The following is a 16897-nucleotide window of genomic DNA, read 5'->3' as shown; positions in this document are numbered from 1 at the left end:
GCTACAGGATGCTTCGCTCGATGCTCGTGTCGAGTCTGCTTCCCTTGGACCGTTCGATCGAGGTTGCTGGAGAGCTTCAGTACGCAGTAGAAGCTCGAGTCGATGGAGTTCGGATTTGCTAGTTCGCCGGCGATCGGGGCTCAGAACTAAGCAGTGGCGCTGTAATGCAAGGATTATGCAAACAGCTTGGTCTCGATTTCTCGATCATGTTTCTCAGAGTTTTCCGACCTCTTTTTAAAGGTTGTTGGAAGAGGCTCTTAAATGAAAGAGAGGTACTCGAGTGGATCTGACCAACTCACTGAGCGCCGGCGGCTCTCGCCTCTCGCTTGGACAAGTGAGGTAAGTCGCATTTATGAGGGTGCAGGTTGATTTGGCGTTTTGTCCGATCACTTGTACCGTGAGCGGCTATTCGGCGGGCCTGGAATACCATGTCTTCTCTCTTCAGGCTGAGAGAGGTGGGAGAGCGGGTTCCCAGTACTCGAGTGGGCATGGGCAGCTTCGCCGAATGCCGGTGGGTTCGGCTCCTAACTCGGACAACCGAAGTGAACTACATTTATGAATGTTCAGGTCGACTCGACACCTGCCCAATCATTCATACTGTGAGCGGCCACTTGACGGCCTTGGAGTACTGTGCCCTCTCCCTTCGGGTCGAGAGGAGTGGGAAAGCCCACCTCAGCACGCGGGGTAGCAGGTACCTGGCTGTGTTGGCGGCCTTGAGGTTTGCTGGCGGATTCGACTACAGACTCGGTTAGGCGAGTTGTGATAAAGAGTGAATTCGTGTGGCTTTGGGCGGCTTCCCCTTACAGGCGGATTTCTTGCAAGTTCACAGAGGTATTTTTTACCGTCTACAACGAGCTGCCCGCGAAAGCCAAAATTCTGCCGGCATCTTTAACCAACGGCATATCTAAAGTTGTTCCCACGAATTTCTTCGAGCCAGAGCTCATTCTCCGTGGCGCCATGGATGATGCTGGTCAAAGAAGATGGAGTTCGTTGGAGGTTCTTGTTTGGGTCAAAAATCACTGTTTTCATTGTGATTGAATCTATTACAACTTAAATCGTTTACAATAAACTCAAATAAAAAGTTGATCTTTTTATAAGATCTTCTTATATAATAAAAATACAAAATATACGACTCTTGTCAAACAGCGCAACAGACGTTTATCACCCGCTGCTTGCGTGGGATCTTTACCTGTGCCGGGGATGTTAATATCCGTGGACCGCCACGGATTAGATCCGGTTGACAGATTGGTGATCAAAGCTCTTACTTCACGAAGGAAGTAATCGCTGCAGTGGTAATCTTGACCAAGCGAGATTACGGCTCTTCTCGAGATTTAAGACCAAGCTTAAATCCGGAGGAATAGGGGACGGGTCTCGAATCTCTCAAACTCCACTCTTTATGCGCAGGAGATCACCAAGATCCGCTAACCCTTGCTATAAATTCATGGCTCCACTCTCCAATTCGGCAACGCTTCGCCCTCTTCATCTCCTCCTCCCTAAAATGAACACTTGAACTCTTATTTATAGGCTTGGTTGATGTTTTTTTTCAGATCAAAACAAGGGATACCCTCTATCTTCAGTTAACAACAGCATAACCACTGTATCAGATCAGTTAGAACGCCCAAATCCGAAAGAATCCACAAAAGAACCGAAAAAATCAATTTTGGCCAGTTCACTGAAGTGGCTCGGCCTTGGCCGAGCCACCAAATGGTGGTTTTGGCCTGTGGCCGAGCACTGGTCTGACCGGTTCATTTTGACGTGTCCCGGTCGCCAGAGGCTTTCGTGGTTTTCTAGAGTTTGGCTCGTTCCGTCGTTTGTATGTATCTCATTGTTTCGCCGACCGGTACGCTTCCTCGATTCGCTTTGCGCGTTTCGTGAATACGTGGATCGTTTTGACGGTGGCTGGGCTAATTTTTAGGTCACTTGGCTTGCCGTTCCGATGGCCAGCGAATGCGCGTGTTACTTGGAACTGACTAATGAGTGCGCGGGCCAATTAGAAATAGCTGGTGATCGTACGAGACACCTGGTTCGTCATTCTGGTGATCGTTGAGCGTACGGGCCACTTGGTGGTAACCGATGTGTATGCGGGCCGTTCGGCTGAATCTTCTCGACTTGGATGATGTTTATCACCTCCTCTTCGTCTCGAGCCGTATACGGGAACTTATAGGCATTTTTAGATGCCGACAGATACCCCCTCCAAAGTATTTCAGACTCATTCTTTTATAGAGGAGTCAGGGATGCTTTGGATATGATAGACCCCCACCTTCAGTCGGTATCAAAGGACCTGTGAACTCTTTCAATTCTTAACTTCTTCAGCCTTCAGTCTATTCAGTGTTTTATCGAATAAATGAAGTTCTTCCGGCGCTGCGTTTATCATCTGACCGTTGTCGAAATCTTGAATCAAAATTGGTGAGTTAGTTTTGGCTCGTGTCATTGAGTTGACTTTGAACTGATTATCTTCGTTGCAACGCGTTGATCGGCGTTAACACAGTTTATACTCGTATGTTTGCTGGAGTCTACACACTTTAAGCTCTTAAGACATTGGAGCGTGGCGATCCCAAATTTTAGGCTGCAGGACCAACTATTAAAGTTGTTTTGTCTGCAGATATGGATCTTATCCCGAAGTCGTTGGATGCTCAAGTCACGAGATCAACTAATAAAGCTGATACGTCAATGACTCATATTTATAGAATATTTGGCAAATTCTCAGCCATCAACGGGTTTGATTAGCCTTTACCGACTACCGTTTGAGTCGGGCTAGCATGCAGATTGTTTAGACCCGTTCTGCATGTAACATTGTGCTAAAAGAGTTAACTCTTTTAGTGCTACGATATTGAATACGTAAACTTCGTTTTTCTCACGGGAATAGACTATCCGGCAACGCGTGTTAGACGCTGACTTAGGATTTTTGGCAAATCCCCAGCCTTCAACGGATTTGACGTGCCTTTACCGATTACCGTTTGAGTCGGGCTTGCATGCGGATTGTTTAAGTCTGTTCCACATGTAACGTTATGCTAAAAGAGTTAACTCTTTTAGTGCTATGATATTGAATACGTAGACTTCGTCTTTCTCACGGGAATAGACTATCCGGCAACGCGTGTTAGGTGCTGACTTATCCCTACTTAGGCTTCGGGATAAAAGTCCCCAGACTCGGATTCTGGTGTCTTCTTCAAACAGAAAGACTAAACCGGTAACGCGTGTTAGACGTTGACCTATCCCTTCTTAGGATTCAAAATAAAATTCCACGTGCGTGTGAGGCACGGATTTTGGTGTTATTAATAACAACCTGCCATAATATCGAATATGTGGGCTTTTGTCCTTTTTACGGTAAAAGACTGACTGACAACGCGTGTTAGGCGTTGACTTATCCCTACTTAGAATTCGGGATAAAATTCCCCGTGCGTGTGAGGCACGGATTTTAGTGTTATTAATAACAGCCTGCCACAATATAGAATATGTGGGCTTTTGTCCTTTTTACGGTAAAAGACTGACCGACAACGCGTGTTAGGCGTTGACTTATCCCTACTTAGGATTCGGGATAAAATTCTCCGTGCGTGTGAAGCACGGATTTTGGCGTTATGAATAACAACATGCCATAATGTCAAATATAGGGGCTTTTGTTTTTTTACAGTTAAGAACTAACTGGCAACGCGTGTTAGGCATTGACTTATCCCTATTTAGGCTTCGGGATAAAATTCTCCATGTATAAAAGACATGGATTTTTGTTGCTACGATGTTGAATACGTAGACTCGGTCATTTTTTTATAGGAACGAACCACCCAATAACACGGGTTAAGCGCTGACTCATCCTTACTTAGGCTTCGGGATAAAATGCCCCAGACTGGATTCTGATGTCTTTTTCAATCGGTGAAAGACTAAACCGGCAACGCGTGTTAGGCGTTGACTTATCCCTGCTCAGGATTCGGGATAAAATTCCACGTGCGTGTGAAGCACGGATTATAGTAGTTGAAAAAGTGGTGTCTTCTCTTGGGGCAAAGACGAACCCGATGCGGGAGAGAAAGAATTTTATATTCTATTTCCCGAAGCTGAAGAGGAAGAATTTTATATTCTATCTCCAGTTACAAAAAGAAACTCCAAGTGGGATCTCCACTTTAAGAATCCGGGAAGGTGAAACTAAGAGTGGGATCTCCACTCCGAGAATCAAAAAGATTCAGATAACCCTAACTGTCGGAAGGTTTGATTATCGAACTAAAGGTGGGTTTTTCGTTTATCGAGAATGAATTATGGTTTTAACCCTAACTGTAGGAAGGTTTGACCAAACGGGAGTTTGAGGTGATCCTAACTGTAAGAAGGTTTGATCACTTGATTTCAAAGTAGGCCTCTCGTTCATGGAAGGAATCGAGAGGAGATTTTGGTTTTGGCCCTAACTATAGGAAGGTTTGACCGAGTGGGAGGTTTGAGACGATCATAACTGTAGGAAGTTTTGATCACTCGATCTGAAAACGGACCTCTCGTTCATTGAAGGAATCGAGAGGGGATTTTGGTTGTGGTCCTAACTGTAAGAAGGTTTGATCAGGTAAACAGTGGGAGTGTGAGATGAGTCTAACTTTTATAGGTTTGATCACTCGATTTGTAGACCTCTCGTTCATTGAAGGAATCAAGAGGGGATTTTGAATGTGGTCCTAACTGTAGGAAGGTTTGACCAAGTGGACAGTGGGAGTGGGTGTACAAATCACAGTGGGAGTGTTGACTTTTACAAATCACTCAGTAGGGGTTCTTGGTGTTAAGTGATAAGGACTTAACACGAAAGGGGTTTGACAATTCGTCAAGGATTGACAGATCAAAATTCTAAGCATCATATCCGGACTCTAACCATGAAAGTGTTGAGTGCATGAACATAGTGGAAGTTTGAATGAATTAAACAGGAAAGAATTTTGGTGGTCCCATCATCAATTAGTCTGATCGGTGGGGGATTCTGTGGTGGGAGACTGTGAGTCGTCAAACACCAATGAGAGTTTTGTGAGAGAAAATTGATCCAATGAAGTGATCGAATCGCATCTCTGCAAAAGAGTGTTCGGAAATCATAATAGGAGTTTAGTGTTTATCACTTTGTTCATAATAATCGGGTAATCCCTAAGAATATTATATTTAACATTCTTCCGGAAACTTCCCGTTACATGAATTATCCACCCCCAGCTTTCTTTGTAAAACTGGGTATAACGAGGAGTATGTTATCCTCAGTCGCATGTTCGGGTTATCCTTAAGAATATAAGATTCTCTAGGAACTTCTCGTTACATAAATCATCCACCCCCAGCTTCCTTTGCGAAACCGGGTTTAACATTGTACTTAGTTGGATGACCGAGAAGCAGTTTATACTCGTATACTCTTTGGAGTGTAGGAAGGAGCAGTTTATACTCTTATACTTATCGGAGTCTTCATTCGACTTAACTGAGCGATATAACGCCGGCTTCAACTAAGGTTTGGATGCTATTCTTGAGAGCAAAGCAATCATTGGTGGGATGAAGGACCCTCCTGTGGTACGCATAGTACTTTGGATCCGCAGTATTGTCAGCTTCCTCCTGGTTTGCGATAGGTGGTAGCTTGATCTTGTTGTTTTCAAGGAGGGATTCGAAGATAGCTGGAACGTCTTCATCCTTAAAGGAATACTCTTTTTGGAGTCTCGGATCCGAAGTCTTTTGCTGCCTTCAGGATTGCAGTTGTAACGTTTGATTAGCACCAATAGTAGCTGCAGGTGCCTTGCCCTTACCACGGGAGGCGAAGTTCGAGTTCGGAGGATTAGCCGTTGGTTGGCTCCTCTCGGCCTTCTTGCTTCGGAGGAAGCGTTCGGCTTGTTCACCGCACACCTTTAAGTCTTTCCAAGTATTGGACGGTACAACTCACATAACTTCCAATATCTCAATAGATAGGTTGTTATGACATGTCTGAAGGATGAAGTCCTCCGTGATCGGATCTCGGCAGTTCATCGCCTTATTCCGGAAGCGCTTGATGAAGTCGTCGACTGTCTCGTCATCTTCTTGTTTCTCATCGAAGAGTGTCCCGATTGATACCTCAGCGTCATCATCAAAAAAATGAGCGAGGAATAGGCTCTCCAGGTCTTCCCAGTTATTAATACTTCCGGACTTAAGACGGCGGTACCAATCGAAGGCGGGCCCGCTAAGGGTGCCAACGAATGACCGAACCATCAAGGTTTCATTGCCGGAGATCATACCTAAATGGGACTTAAAGTAGATCAGATGTTATGTGGGCGAACCCTTCCCGTCAAACGGCGTGAAGTTAATCAGGTTGAACTTCGTCGGATATGCTATTGAATCCCACTCCCTTGGATATGGACACGGAATGCCGGTCCTTTTCACCTCTCGAGCAGACATCAGAGCGTTGATTTTGCTCTCGAGATCTTTCATTTTCTCATCCTCGCTCGTATCGGGACTTGGACGATTATTAAGAGGAATAACAGGGCCACCCCCAGTGTTGTCATTATTGGTAGGACCACCCCCAGCGTTTTGGTCAACGAGAGGGTTCTCAGCATCGAGACGTTCATCCACATCTGAATCGCTACCTACTTGGTCAGCAATATTGTGACGGCTGGATTCACCGAACTGATTGGACAGAGCCCGAATTTGTTGGTCATGCTCTTCCCTCATTCGTAGCATAGCCATTTCCATTTCGATCTTGAATGCCTCTTTCTGCTTGGTTAGAGCATCCTCGAGAATTTTAGCGATTTGCTCGGTGTTGATCATGAATACCTCGTACGATTGTCCTGGGCTGGACACTGTTTGGTCAGAAGCGACTGCAGAGTTGGCATCTGATAATTCATCATCGGAGGATAATCCCCTCTGCATTCTTTGATAATCCATTTGTCTAATAGTTCCCGATCGCAACCGGGTTAGATGATGCGATATAAGCGGGTCAGAGCTAGAAGGTCAAATTGACTTTCTCTTATCAGCCATATTTATTGTGACCTCCAGAAGTTTGTCACCTTGAACGGCCGATCGTTTCTTGTGGAAACGTCTTGGCTTGGACTTAGTCGCTCAGTTAGAGATCCTCTCAAATACCGAGACCCTCTATGGAGCGGCCTTGGGGTAGCTACACGCTGATAATACTGCCCTGATTAGTTTAGCGCACGGGCAGTGAGATTCTATTTCTTGGATACTTCTCTTCCGAGACTTGTTCGTACCCCCAGCCCGATAGTACAACTCGTCGGTGATATGATCGGAGCAACCTATCGCGTGTTGGCACGACTTTTTAGGTATAACGTCATCGTCTGACGAACACGTTTCTTTCTGAGAGCTTGCTGCCTTATTGGCGTTCTTAAGAGTCACGTGTTTAGAGCTATGCTTTTGGGAGCGCGAGCTTTTGACGGGCTCTTGGTCTTCAATTCTCCGTTCGAGGTGATCAATTGCAGGGGTTTTCCCATTATACAAAGGCCCTGACTTGTTGTGAGGGCGTGTGCGACCCCCAGCTCGAGTGGTTACTCGGGGTTCAGTCACCGGACCCAAGAGTTCTTTGATCGGAACTTTGCCTCGATCCTCGTGCAAAGGACCCAGACGATTCGTCATCCTTATCTTAAAACGAGACTAGTCTCTGTGGTCGCGAGGCTTCACCGGAAGTGTGGAATCTATTGGGATAGGAATAGGGGCTGCCAGAAACTCAGACGGGACTATAGGAAGTGAATCAGCAGTGAAACGGACCGAACCAGTCTGAGTTTTGCTCAAACCACCATTTGGTGGTTTGACTTTGGCCGAGCCACCATTTGGTGGTTGCGAAACAGATCGAACCAGATCTCTTAGCGCATGAACCACCATTTGGTGGCTCGGTTTTGGCCGAGCCAGCAATTGGTTTTCTGGTTTTTTCGATGCCTTCGGGCACCGTTTGGGTTGTTTTTTATGCCGGTTTGGACTTTTACCTCCAGACTCAGCATGATCTTGGTGGCTTCTTGACCACTTCTTCTTGTTTCAATTTCTGCGCTTCTTGCATCAAAGCTCGCGCAATTGCGAGTAACGCGCGGCGTTTCTGGATCCTTTCTTCCAGAGTTAAACACGTCCTTTTGACGCGGATCCATTCATTCGTGGTTGAGCTGGAGGAGTTGGCTACCCGCTGTTACGGCGGTTGGCGCCTCCTGGACTTCAGATCCGCTTCATAGCGGATTCCATCAACCCGGTTCTAAGGCCTTGGCCATCTGGCGCGCAAAGGCGTTGTCGCCGTCTCTGACATGCTCTCTTGATAGACGAGCACGTTATCAGTAGTTAACTCCTCGCTCAAGGAGTTCAGATCTACGGCGTCGGCTTCATCGGATGCCAAGCGGGACGCTGCGAGCCATGGAGTTGCAGCAGTGACAGGGAGATCTTCTTGGGTCTTCAAATTCGAAGATCAGCGAACCTTCCTGGACTTACGAGGAGAGGTGGATCTGGATGGGGAGGACAAATACTCCTCATACTTCTGCTGGTCGAACTCATATTCGACCTCCTCTTCAACCGGAATGAGAATCCGAGGTTGCGACACATCAGCCTTTGCAGAAAGGTTGTCGGCTCCCACTGTGGTCGCCAGCTTGTTTGGGTCAAAAATCACTGTTTTTATTGTGATTGGATCTATTACAACTTAAATCGTTTACAATAAACTCAAATAAAAAGTTGATCTTTTATAATATCTTCTTATACAATGAAAATACAAAATATACGACTCTTGTCAAATAACGCAACGGACGTTTATCACCCGCTGCTTACGTGGGATCTTTGCCTATGCCGGGGATGTTAATATTCGTGGACCGCCGTGGATCAGATCCGGTTGACAGATTGATGATCAAAGCTCTTATTTCACGAAGAAAGTAATCGCTACAACGGTAATCTCGACCAAGCGAGATTACGGTTCTTCTCGAGATTTAAGACCAAGCTTAAATCCGGAGGAATAGGGGACGGGTATCAAATCTCTAGAACTCCATTCTTTATGCGTAGGAGATCGCCAAGATCCGCTAACCCTTGCTGTAAATTTGTGGCTCCACTCTCCAATTCGGCAGCGCTTCGCCCTCTTCATCTCCTCCTCCCTAAAATGAACACTTGAACTCTTATTTATAGGCTTGGTTGACGTTTTTTTCAGATCAAAACGAGGGATGCCCTCTATCTTCAGTTAACAATAGCATAACCACTGTATCAGATCAGTTGGAACACCCAAATCCGAAAGAATCCACAAAAGAACCGAAAAAACCAATTCTGGCCAGTTCACCGAAGTGGCTCGGCCTTAGCCGAGCCACCAAATGGTGGTTTGGCCTATGGCTGAGCCACTGGTCTGACCGGTTCATTTCGATGCGTCCCGGTCGCCAGAGGCTTTCGTGGTTTTCTAGAGTTCGGCTCGTTCCATTGTTTGTATGTATCTCATTGTTTCGCCGACCGGTACGCTTTCTCGATTCGCTTTGCGCGTTTCGTGAACGCACGGATCATTTTGACGGTGGCTGGGCTAATTTTTAGGTCACTTGGCTTGCCATTCCGATGGTCAGCGAATGCGAGGGTTACTTGGAACTGGCTAATGAGTGCGCGGGCCAATTAGAAATAGCTGGTGATCACACGAGACACCTGGTTTATCATTCCGATGATCGTTGAGCGTACGGGCCACTTGGTGGTAACCGATGTGTATGCGGGCTGCTCGGCTAAATCTTCTCGACTTGGATGATGATGTTTATCGCCTCCTCTTCGTCTCGAGCCGTATACAGGAACTTATAGGCATTTTTAGATGCCTACAGTTCTGTCGAAATTAACGAGAGTTCTCATTTATGGAATCAAGACAAGAGAAGAAAGAGTTGAATGACTCTTGATTTGACCGCTCAGGTCTATTTATAATAGTTGTCAAGCTGTTAAGACGGTACGAGATTCTAGGAAAGAATCCCAACCATTTTTAAACGCAATCTCAGCATTAATGGATAAAAAGTTAGTTGGGCTTTAACCCAAATGTAGAGTTCATACCTACGTTCAAATTCCAAAAGCTAGGCCTAGACCTGCGTCATGAGAGGTCCTAACTCTATGTTTCGAACTCAAAACGCAGAGGTCACCTTAGCGTTCCAATTATTCTAAATAAGAGGTCCACTCTTGCACTCATGAATTCTTTTAATAGAGTGATGTTAAAACATCTGTATCTCCTCAGCAGGGTTTAAGTTGATTTAGCTGACAAAATTCTCTATTGTCGTCAAGTTAACACCATACTTCTGATGACCATCATCCCCATAGAGTCTGAATTCCTCTATCAAAACTAACTTATTGATTCTCATCAATAGAATAATAAGTCCCCAAAATCACTCAACTCATGATCAATTTATTAACTCTCCTCAACAGAGTAATAAATGACTAACTTATCAACATTTTTTAGCAGAGTGATAAGTTTCCAAATATTGTTCAAATCACAAGTACTAAAAATTCATCACCTCGAATGATAAATCACTTAGCAATTCTCCCCAACGATACGCTAAGCCCCCCAAAATTGTGTTCAAGTCACACGAACATTTTCCTGTCATGTTAATATCAAACCTCTGACAATCAACTTATCGACTCTCTAATAGAACAATAGATCCTCAAAGTTGCTCCGATCGTAACAAATTCCTGTCACATTTACATCATACCTCTGATAATCATTCTTGTCACGTTAATATCAAGCCTCTGACAATCAACTTATCAACTCTATCCAATAGAGCGATAGGTCCTCAAAGTTGCTCTGATCGTAACAAATTCCAGGAGGGGTGATGACGATAATATCAAGCCGAGCTTAGTGAAGCAGCGGAAGAAGTCGCTGGGGTCTCCAAAGTTGTAGAACTCAGTAACAGAAGGAGGGGTGATGACGATGAAGACACAGGGGAAGATACCAGGATATCCAACTGTGAGGGATTGGAAGGAAGAATTGCAAGTGTGGCCATTTGAGATGAAGATGGAGCACTCTACATTTTTGAAGACCCAAGAGAAATGGACAAAGGAATTGTCATCATCGGTTGCTCTGGAGGAGGAATTTTTGTTGCCTGTTGTTCAGGTAAAGGAGCCAATACCACCTGTCGCTCTGACGCAAGGGTTGTTATAGCTTGATGTTCTGATTAGGGAGACATAGCGGTAATCTCCGTAATTACTTGAGCCGGAGGTGCAATTATTGTCCCCTCAACCACTTGAGTTGGAGATTCTATATAAAAAGAAATCAGTAAGATACAGAAAGAATGATCAGAAAAGTATAAAAATAATGGTGATTACCTTTAGGGGAAAGAGGAATGTAGGCAGAAGCTTTGTCAGAAGATGACGACGGTGGGATGTCCCAATTGCTTAAGTCATCACTATCTTGGCCGCTCTCATCATCACCTACATCGCCACTAGCCTCGTCACCGGTCATCGAAGCTTCATAGTCTACTTCCTCCTCATTATCATCTGGGACCCAACTGAATCCATAGTTGTAGCAGGCTTAGTAATAATCCCTGTCCTTGGGCTGGATCTCGGATCCCTAATCGGCAACATTACTGCTGAAGAAGGAGGATAATGGTTCTCTTCTTGAATTCCTTGATCTGCTACCATAGATTCAGATGCACATGGCAGAACTTCTTCAACTGGAACGGTGGCCGGAGAAACCTTTTGTTGTGAAGCTTGGTCAAGAGTTGTTGAAGGAAGAGATCCAATATCCTCGTATAAGGACTCACCAATGCCTTCATCTTTATTTGAGGGATGATAAGAAGTCCCACCGGATAAATTTGGGAGAGGCTCAGCTGAAAGGGAAGATTGGTAGTATGAGACCTTTGTTCGTCCACCCTTCCTATTGATTTAAAGGCATCCGCCATTAATTTCTGCAGAGGAGAATCCACTAACATCTTTCTACGGGTACGTTTCTCATGCTGACCCGCCTCCTCCTCAGTAAGAACCTTTTTTCCAGCTGCCCTTGTTCTCGGAGTTTCGGTAGCCCTAAGCCCTTCTCCTTGAGCGCTCTCCAGTCCCTGGTCTCCCTCTTCTTCTTCAGCTTCATCCTCATAGGATAAGAACTCGTTTATGCCTTTCAGACGAGATACTCAGGATCCTTTTCTGGATGAATATATTTTTCTGATTTCCCATAAACCGGAGAGATTCAGCTTGTAATTATATATTTTTGAGGTTGCGTAATACCAATTGCAGAAGGCCATGGAAGTGAAAGAGTTGTATGTCTTGTGAGGTAATCTGAATGTAGCCCTAGTGCATCCTGCTATAGAGTAGTACCAAGTCCGAGCTCCTTCGTATAGATTACCAATGGTCGCTAGTTGGACCCTTGGATTCTTGACATATAATTGATCGTACCCAAACTATCGAGTGAACCTGTACAGTTGGTACGACTCAATTATACACTTTTCACTGTCTAAAAAGGAGATAACCTGGTCTAATGTTGAGTAACCAGCGGAAGACTCCTCCATCCAATCGAGTGAAACCGTTCGGGCCAGCGGCATCTTGAAATACCTGTCCATATCCCCCACCTTCAAAGTCTGAGAAGCAACATAATATATGATAGTTGAGATCTCTCGATAAAATTTGATGAACCTTTACCACATATGTTCCTTCCCAAGTGGCTTTCTCTAACCTCTGTATGAAGGGGATGAATACGTCGCCTGAGGAGGATGGTGCACTCATTAGAGAAGGACAATGAGAGACATACAGTGCCATCAAATAAGTATATGGCAATGGCACTCAAGGATTGGGAGTTATTACACTTTTCTTCTCTCCGGAGTCTATCTCTTTCACCTAAAAAAATTCAAGGCATAGCTCCCTTAGACCATGCTGCAAACAACTCACCATGGCTGAAAGTAAAATCACGGGCCTCTCATGGGCCAATAGAACGGCCGGATAGACCACTTCTGCAATCACGACATCTATAGGTCTGGTGGGGATGACGCAACATTTTAACCATAATATGAGAAACCCCGCCAGCAAAGCCATGTCAGAAATGGGAGTGGCAGCTTGGTGGTGGAAACTTTCGAACTCAGACTAAGCAGGAAAGCCGTCTTCTCCTCCCTCATTAACAAAATGAGTTGTTGTGTCATTGATCAAAGCTTGAATAGTCTCAGGGGTGCTCACATCTTGACGAGACATAACAACAACTTTGTGAGATAAATTTTGGAAGAGATATTCGGCCCAAGACAGCTGCTTTATGCCACGTCGTGTCCCCATCAGTTGGGTAGAGATTCAGAAATGACACATCACCTCCCATAAAGTATCATAGATGTCGTGGCTGCTCTCCTTTAAAATTCTCAGCTCACTCGACCTGGGGATAAACTCTTCATAGGGCAAGTCTCCGAAGGGAAGGCCGGAAACGTCATACAATTTATGGATAGCAAACTCTAATTCCCCAACCGGAGTGAAAAATGTACATGTCTCTGGGTTGTATCCCTCCAGGATAGCATAAAAATTGTAATGGCTGTGATCAATACCATATCTGGTAGCCATTATAGGACAGTCAAGCCCAAATTGTGCTAACGGTCCCCCTAACTCTTTCAATACAAAGCCTGTCATTCTCGTCCACCACAGTGCTCTGATGGAATGTACCCATCTGGGAGTTCTAAACAGTGAGGAAGAGAAATCCCCTTTCACAGCCAAAATCTCCGCATAAAGGCGTTACTTGGACTGGTTGTTTCCCCCATAGGGTATCCTCTTGAGAATAAGCATGGCTCTAAAGCTGACACTTGTTGGTTGTAACCTACGGTGTGCACGCTAGTAAAAGCCAGAGCCTCAATTGCTACACCATCCTGCTCTCTGACAAGGTCACAGTTCATATGTCTGGAGAAGGAGGCGCAATGGTAATATGAGATAGGGAACATTCTCTGCATCTCAGGAAGGAAGAAACGGTGATCTCCTATCTGCCTTAACCATTTATAATCCTCACCATATGTGACTTCCTTCAAGATGACAACATTGTCCTTAAACAGAAATGTCGGCTTGATGAACTTCTTACGAGATTCAGTTTCAAACGTGGCATCTGTAACCAAAATCCTAAGTACGGTCGGACTAGCTTGGGTGATCAAAGTGGCACGTTCCCTGTCGACGTCTTGAAAAATTAGAAGTTCCTGACGCAGATTGAATTGCATATTTAAGTCTACACCACCTTCATGACCAAAGTGATGGAAAAAAGTGAGGGGTTCATTGGCATAATGCACTGCAAAAGAAAAGAACAATCAGTTAGTGCAGAGGCAAAACAAAGAGACTTGACGCAACTACAGAGGTCAAACTCTATGTTGAAACATTCAAACGCAGAGGCCAGACCATGTGTTGTAATATCCAAACGCAAAGGTTAGACCCTGCGTTGTAACATTTAAACGCAGAGGTCAAGCCCTTCGTTGTAAATTCCAAACGCAAAGGTTAGACCTTGTGTTATGATATTTAAACGCAGAGGTCAAGTCGTGCGTTGTAAATTCCAAACGCAAAGGCTAGATCCTGTGTTGTGATATGTAAACGCAGAGGTCAAGCCCTGCGTTGTAAATCTCAAACGCAGAGTCCAAGCTCTGTGTTACAAAATTTGAGCGAATAGGCTGAAACCCCACGCTTCAAATTCCAAACACAGAGTCCCAACTTTGTGTTATGTCATTAAAGTGAGTCTCCTTGTTATTCAAAGTTTAGAACTTGCCGAAACAAGTTTTATAACCACAAAGGTCACACTTACCACCAACGAAAGGGAACTGTGGCGACAGCGCACCTGCCTGAACCACAGCATCGCCGACGAACACTGAGCCGCGGCCGCAGTGGGCCTAGGGTGAGAAATAGTCTTCTTTTTAGGTGCCATTGATGAGGACTATTGGAGAAGATGAACAAGATTCACCGGAGTTTAAAATGAAAATTTTTTGTTGAACAATTCAGGGAAGAACGAAGAAGAGTCGAATGACTATTGATTTGACCACAGCGGTCTATTTATAGATAGCTGTGAGCTGTCAAATCGGGACGAGATCCCAGGCAAGAATCCTGCCCAAACACGGCCCCTACGTCCGTGTTAGAGTTGGTTGAACTTCTGACGCAAAGTTCACCTCTGCATCCCAAATCTCAAGCATAGGATTCACTTGTGCGTTTCAACGCCACAACACAAACATTTCAACGGCCAGGGCTATTGTACAGCTTCAAATAATTAGAAAGAATCTAACAACAGTGTTTGTTGGAAAATTTGTAATAAGAAAATGAAAGACTTGAATTTGATTTATTCTTTCTAAATGCTTAGAAAAAGAATGTTTACAACTCTCTCAAACTTAATTATAATTCGAATTTCCTGATTACAAAAGAGAAGAGAATTGATATGAATTCCCTTCTTTGTTTAAGTCTGGGTTTTTCATAGTGGCGATGGAGTGCCTCCCTCGAATGCTCACGTCGAGTTTGCTCTTCGTTGATGATCCGAACAACTCGTTGGAACAGTTAACTTGTGTGGAAAGTTTGAAAACTCTAATCAAGTTAATAACTCAGAACGAGTTTTTTAAGAACTCTGTGATGGAGTTGATTCGAACCAAAAGTTGGTTAATAAGCTAAGGATTCGAGATGATGATGTCGTGCCAATGAACTGGAGAAAGTTTCAAAGATCCAAGGAAGAGATCAAAAAAATCTCCGCTGATATTCCCAGATCTGAAGCTTTTAAAAGCCAGAGATGACCCCCTTGATCCTCGGAATTCGATGATGATCCAAAAGATCCCTAATTGAACTGATTTTTTAGTTATTTATAGAGGATTAAGGGGTATAACTACCTCCTTAATTCGTTCCTAAGTGGGTGAGAATCTCCTAGATTGTGGGAAACGGTTTTGGAACCATTCGACTCACGTTAAATGAGTCAAAAACGCCCAGTTTGGCATTCTGGGCCTTAACTCTGCGTCTCAGAACTGAGACGCGGAGTTCGGCTTCTACCGAAAATTGAGAACGAACACAGGGGTCGCCTGTGTTCTGAAATCATGAACACGAGAATGAACTCCGCATTTCTTAGAAGTAGTTGTTGATTTGTAACTTTTTCTATTGAAGCGTGTGCAATGACCGTTATTTTGTAATCTTTGCCTTAGCCATTTGGGGTGTGAGAGCCGTCAGATTGTAACTCTCACGATTGATTGTGAAGGCTATTGAATTAGAGCTTTCATCAATCATCGTGAAGGTCGTCGAATTTGTAACATTTCTCGATCTACGTGAGAATCCTCCAATACAGCTTTTATTTGTTGACATGAAAGTCGTCTGATTGTAACTTTCTTTGTCGAGATGCTGATGTAGAAGTCGTCAAATTGTAACTTTCGTCATTAAAATTTGATAGGGACCAGCTATCTGTTGTGATTTTTAGACAGCCTACAAACGACCATCAAGATGACAAAAGCCGAGAAGAAATTAATTTACAACAAGAAGCTATGCAGCCTCTTGGATGAGTACAGACAGGTTATAATTGATATCGCTAACACTATCAAGTTTGATCTCTCGTGCAACTCATCCTTTCAAATGGCTTAACATTCCAACCAAAATTAATAAGGATGTTGTTGAAATCATTACCCTAGTTGAGCTGATCAAGAAAGAAGACAAAATGGGTTCCTCTGAGGTTGCCCTCCTTGCCAAACTTGGGATAAGGTCCTTCTCATACGGGCTTGTGGTTCTCCCTGTCTGTGACAATGGATCCATCTTCAACCAAGAAGTACTTAACCTCATTGAGGATGACCTTATTGACAAGTTTACAGCTGATGTTTTTATGGTTGCTTTGCTGTCTTTGTCTCTCTCTTACCTAACTCTTGCAGTTGCGCTTCACATATTCATCGATGCCTATAAGAATGTCCTTGCTATTGCTGTCGACACTGAATACACCTTCATACAAGTTGAAGGAGTATCTCAAAGACTCAAGCAAATTAATTATTATTACTATCGCCCCTGTTGCATTGGCTGGTGTAGACGGTAAAAAATACCTCTATGGGTCTACAGGAAATTTGTCTACGAGAAGAGTTCGCACGCCCAG

General features: G+C 44.4%; 1 protein-coding gene across 1 annotated transcript; it reads left to right on the top strand.

The window, feature by feature from the left end:
* On the top strand, window positions 16475–16840 carry LOC109835481 (60S acidic ribosomal protein P0-1-like). Its single transcript, XM_020403458.1, has one exon. It carries the CDS (start codon window positions 16475–16477, stop codon window positions 16838–16840), a length of 366 nt encoding a protein of 121 aa, XP_020259047.1.

This window comes from Asparagus officinalis, chromosome 3, assembly GCF_001876935.1.
Source record: "Asparagus officinalis chromosome 3, Aspof.V1, whole genome shotgun sequence".
Lineage (NCBI taxonomy): Eukaryota > Viridiplantae > Streptophyta > Magnoliopsida > Asparagales > Asparagaceae > Asparagus > Asparagus officinalis.
This window is presented reverse-complemented; position numbering and strand designations above follow the sequence as displayed.

Bases quoted from the DNA above. Each gene is read 5' to 3' on its own strand.
- LOC109835481 (XM_020403458.1), top strand. From the start codon at position 16,475: ATGGGTTCCTCTGAGGTTGCCCTCCTTGCCAAACTTGGGATAAGGTCC.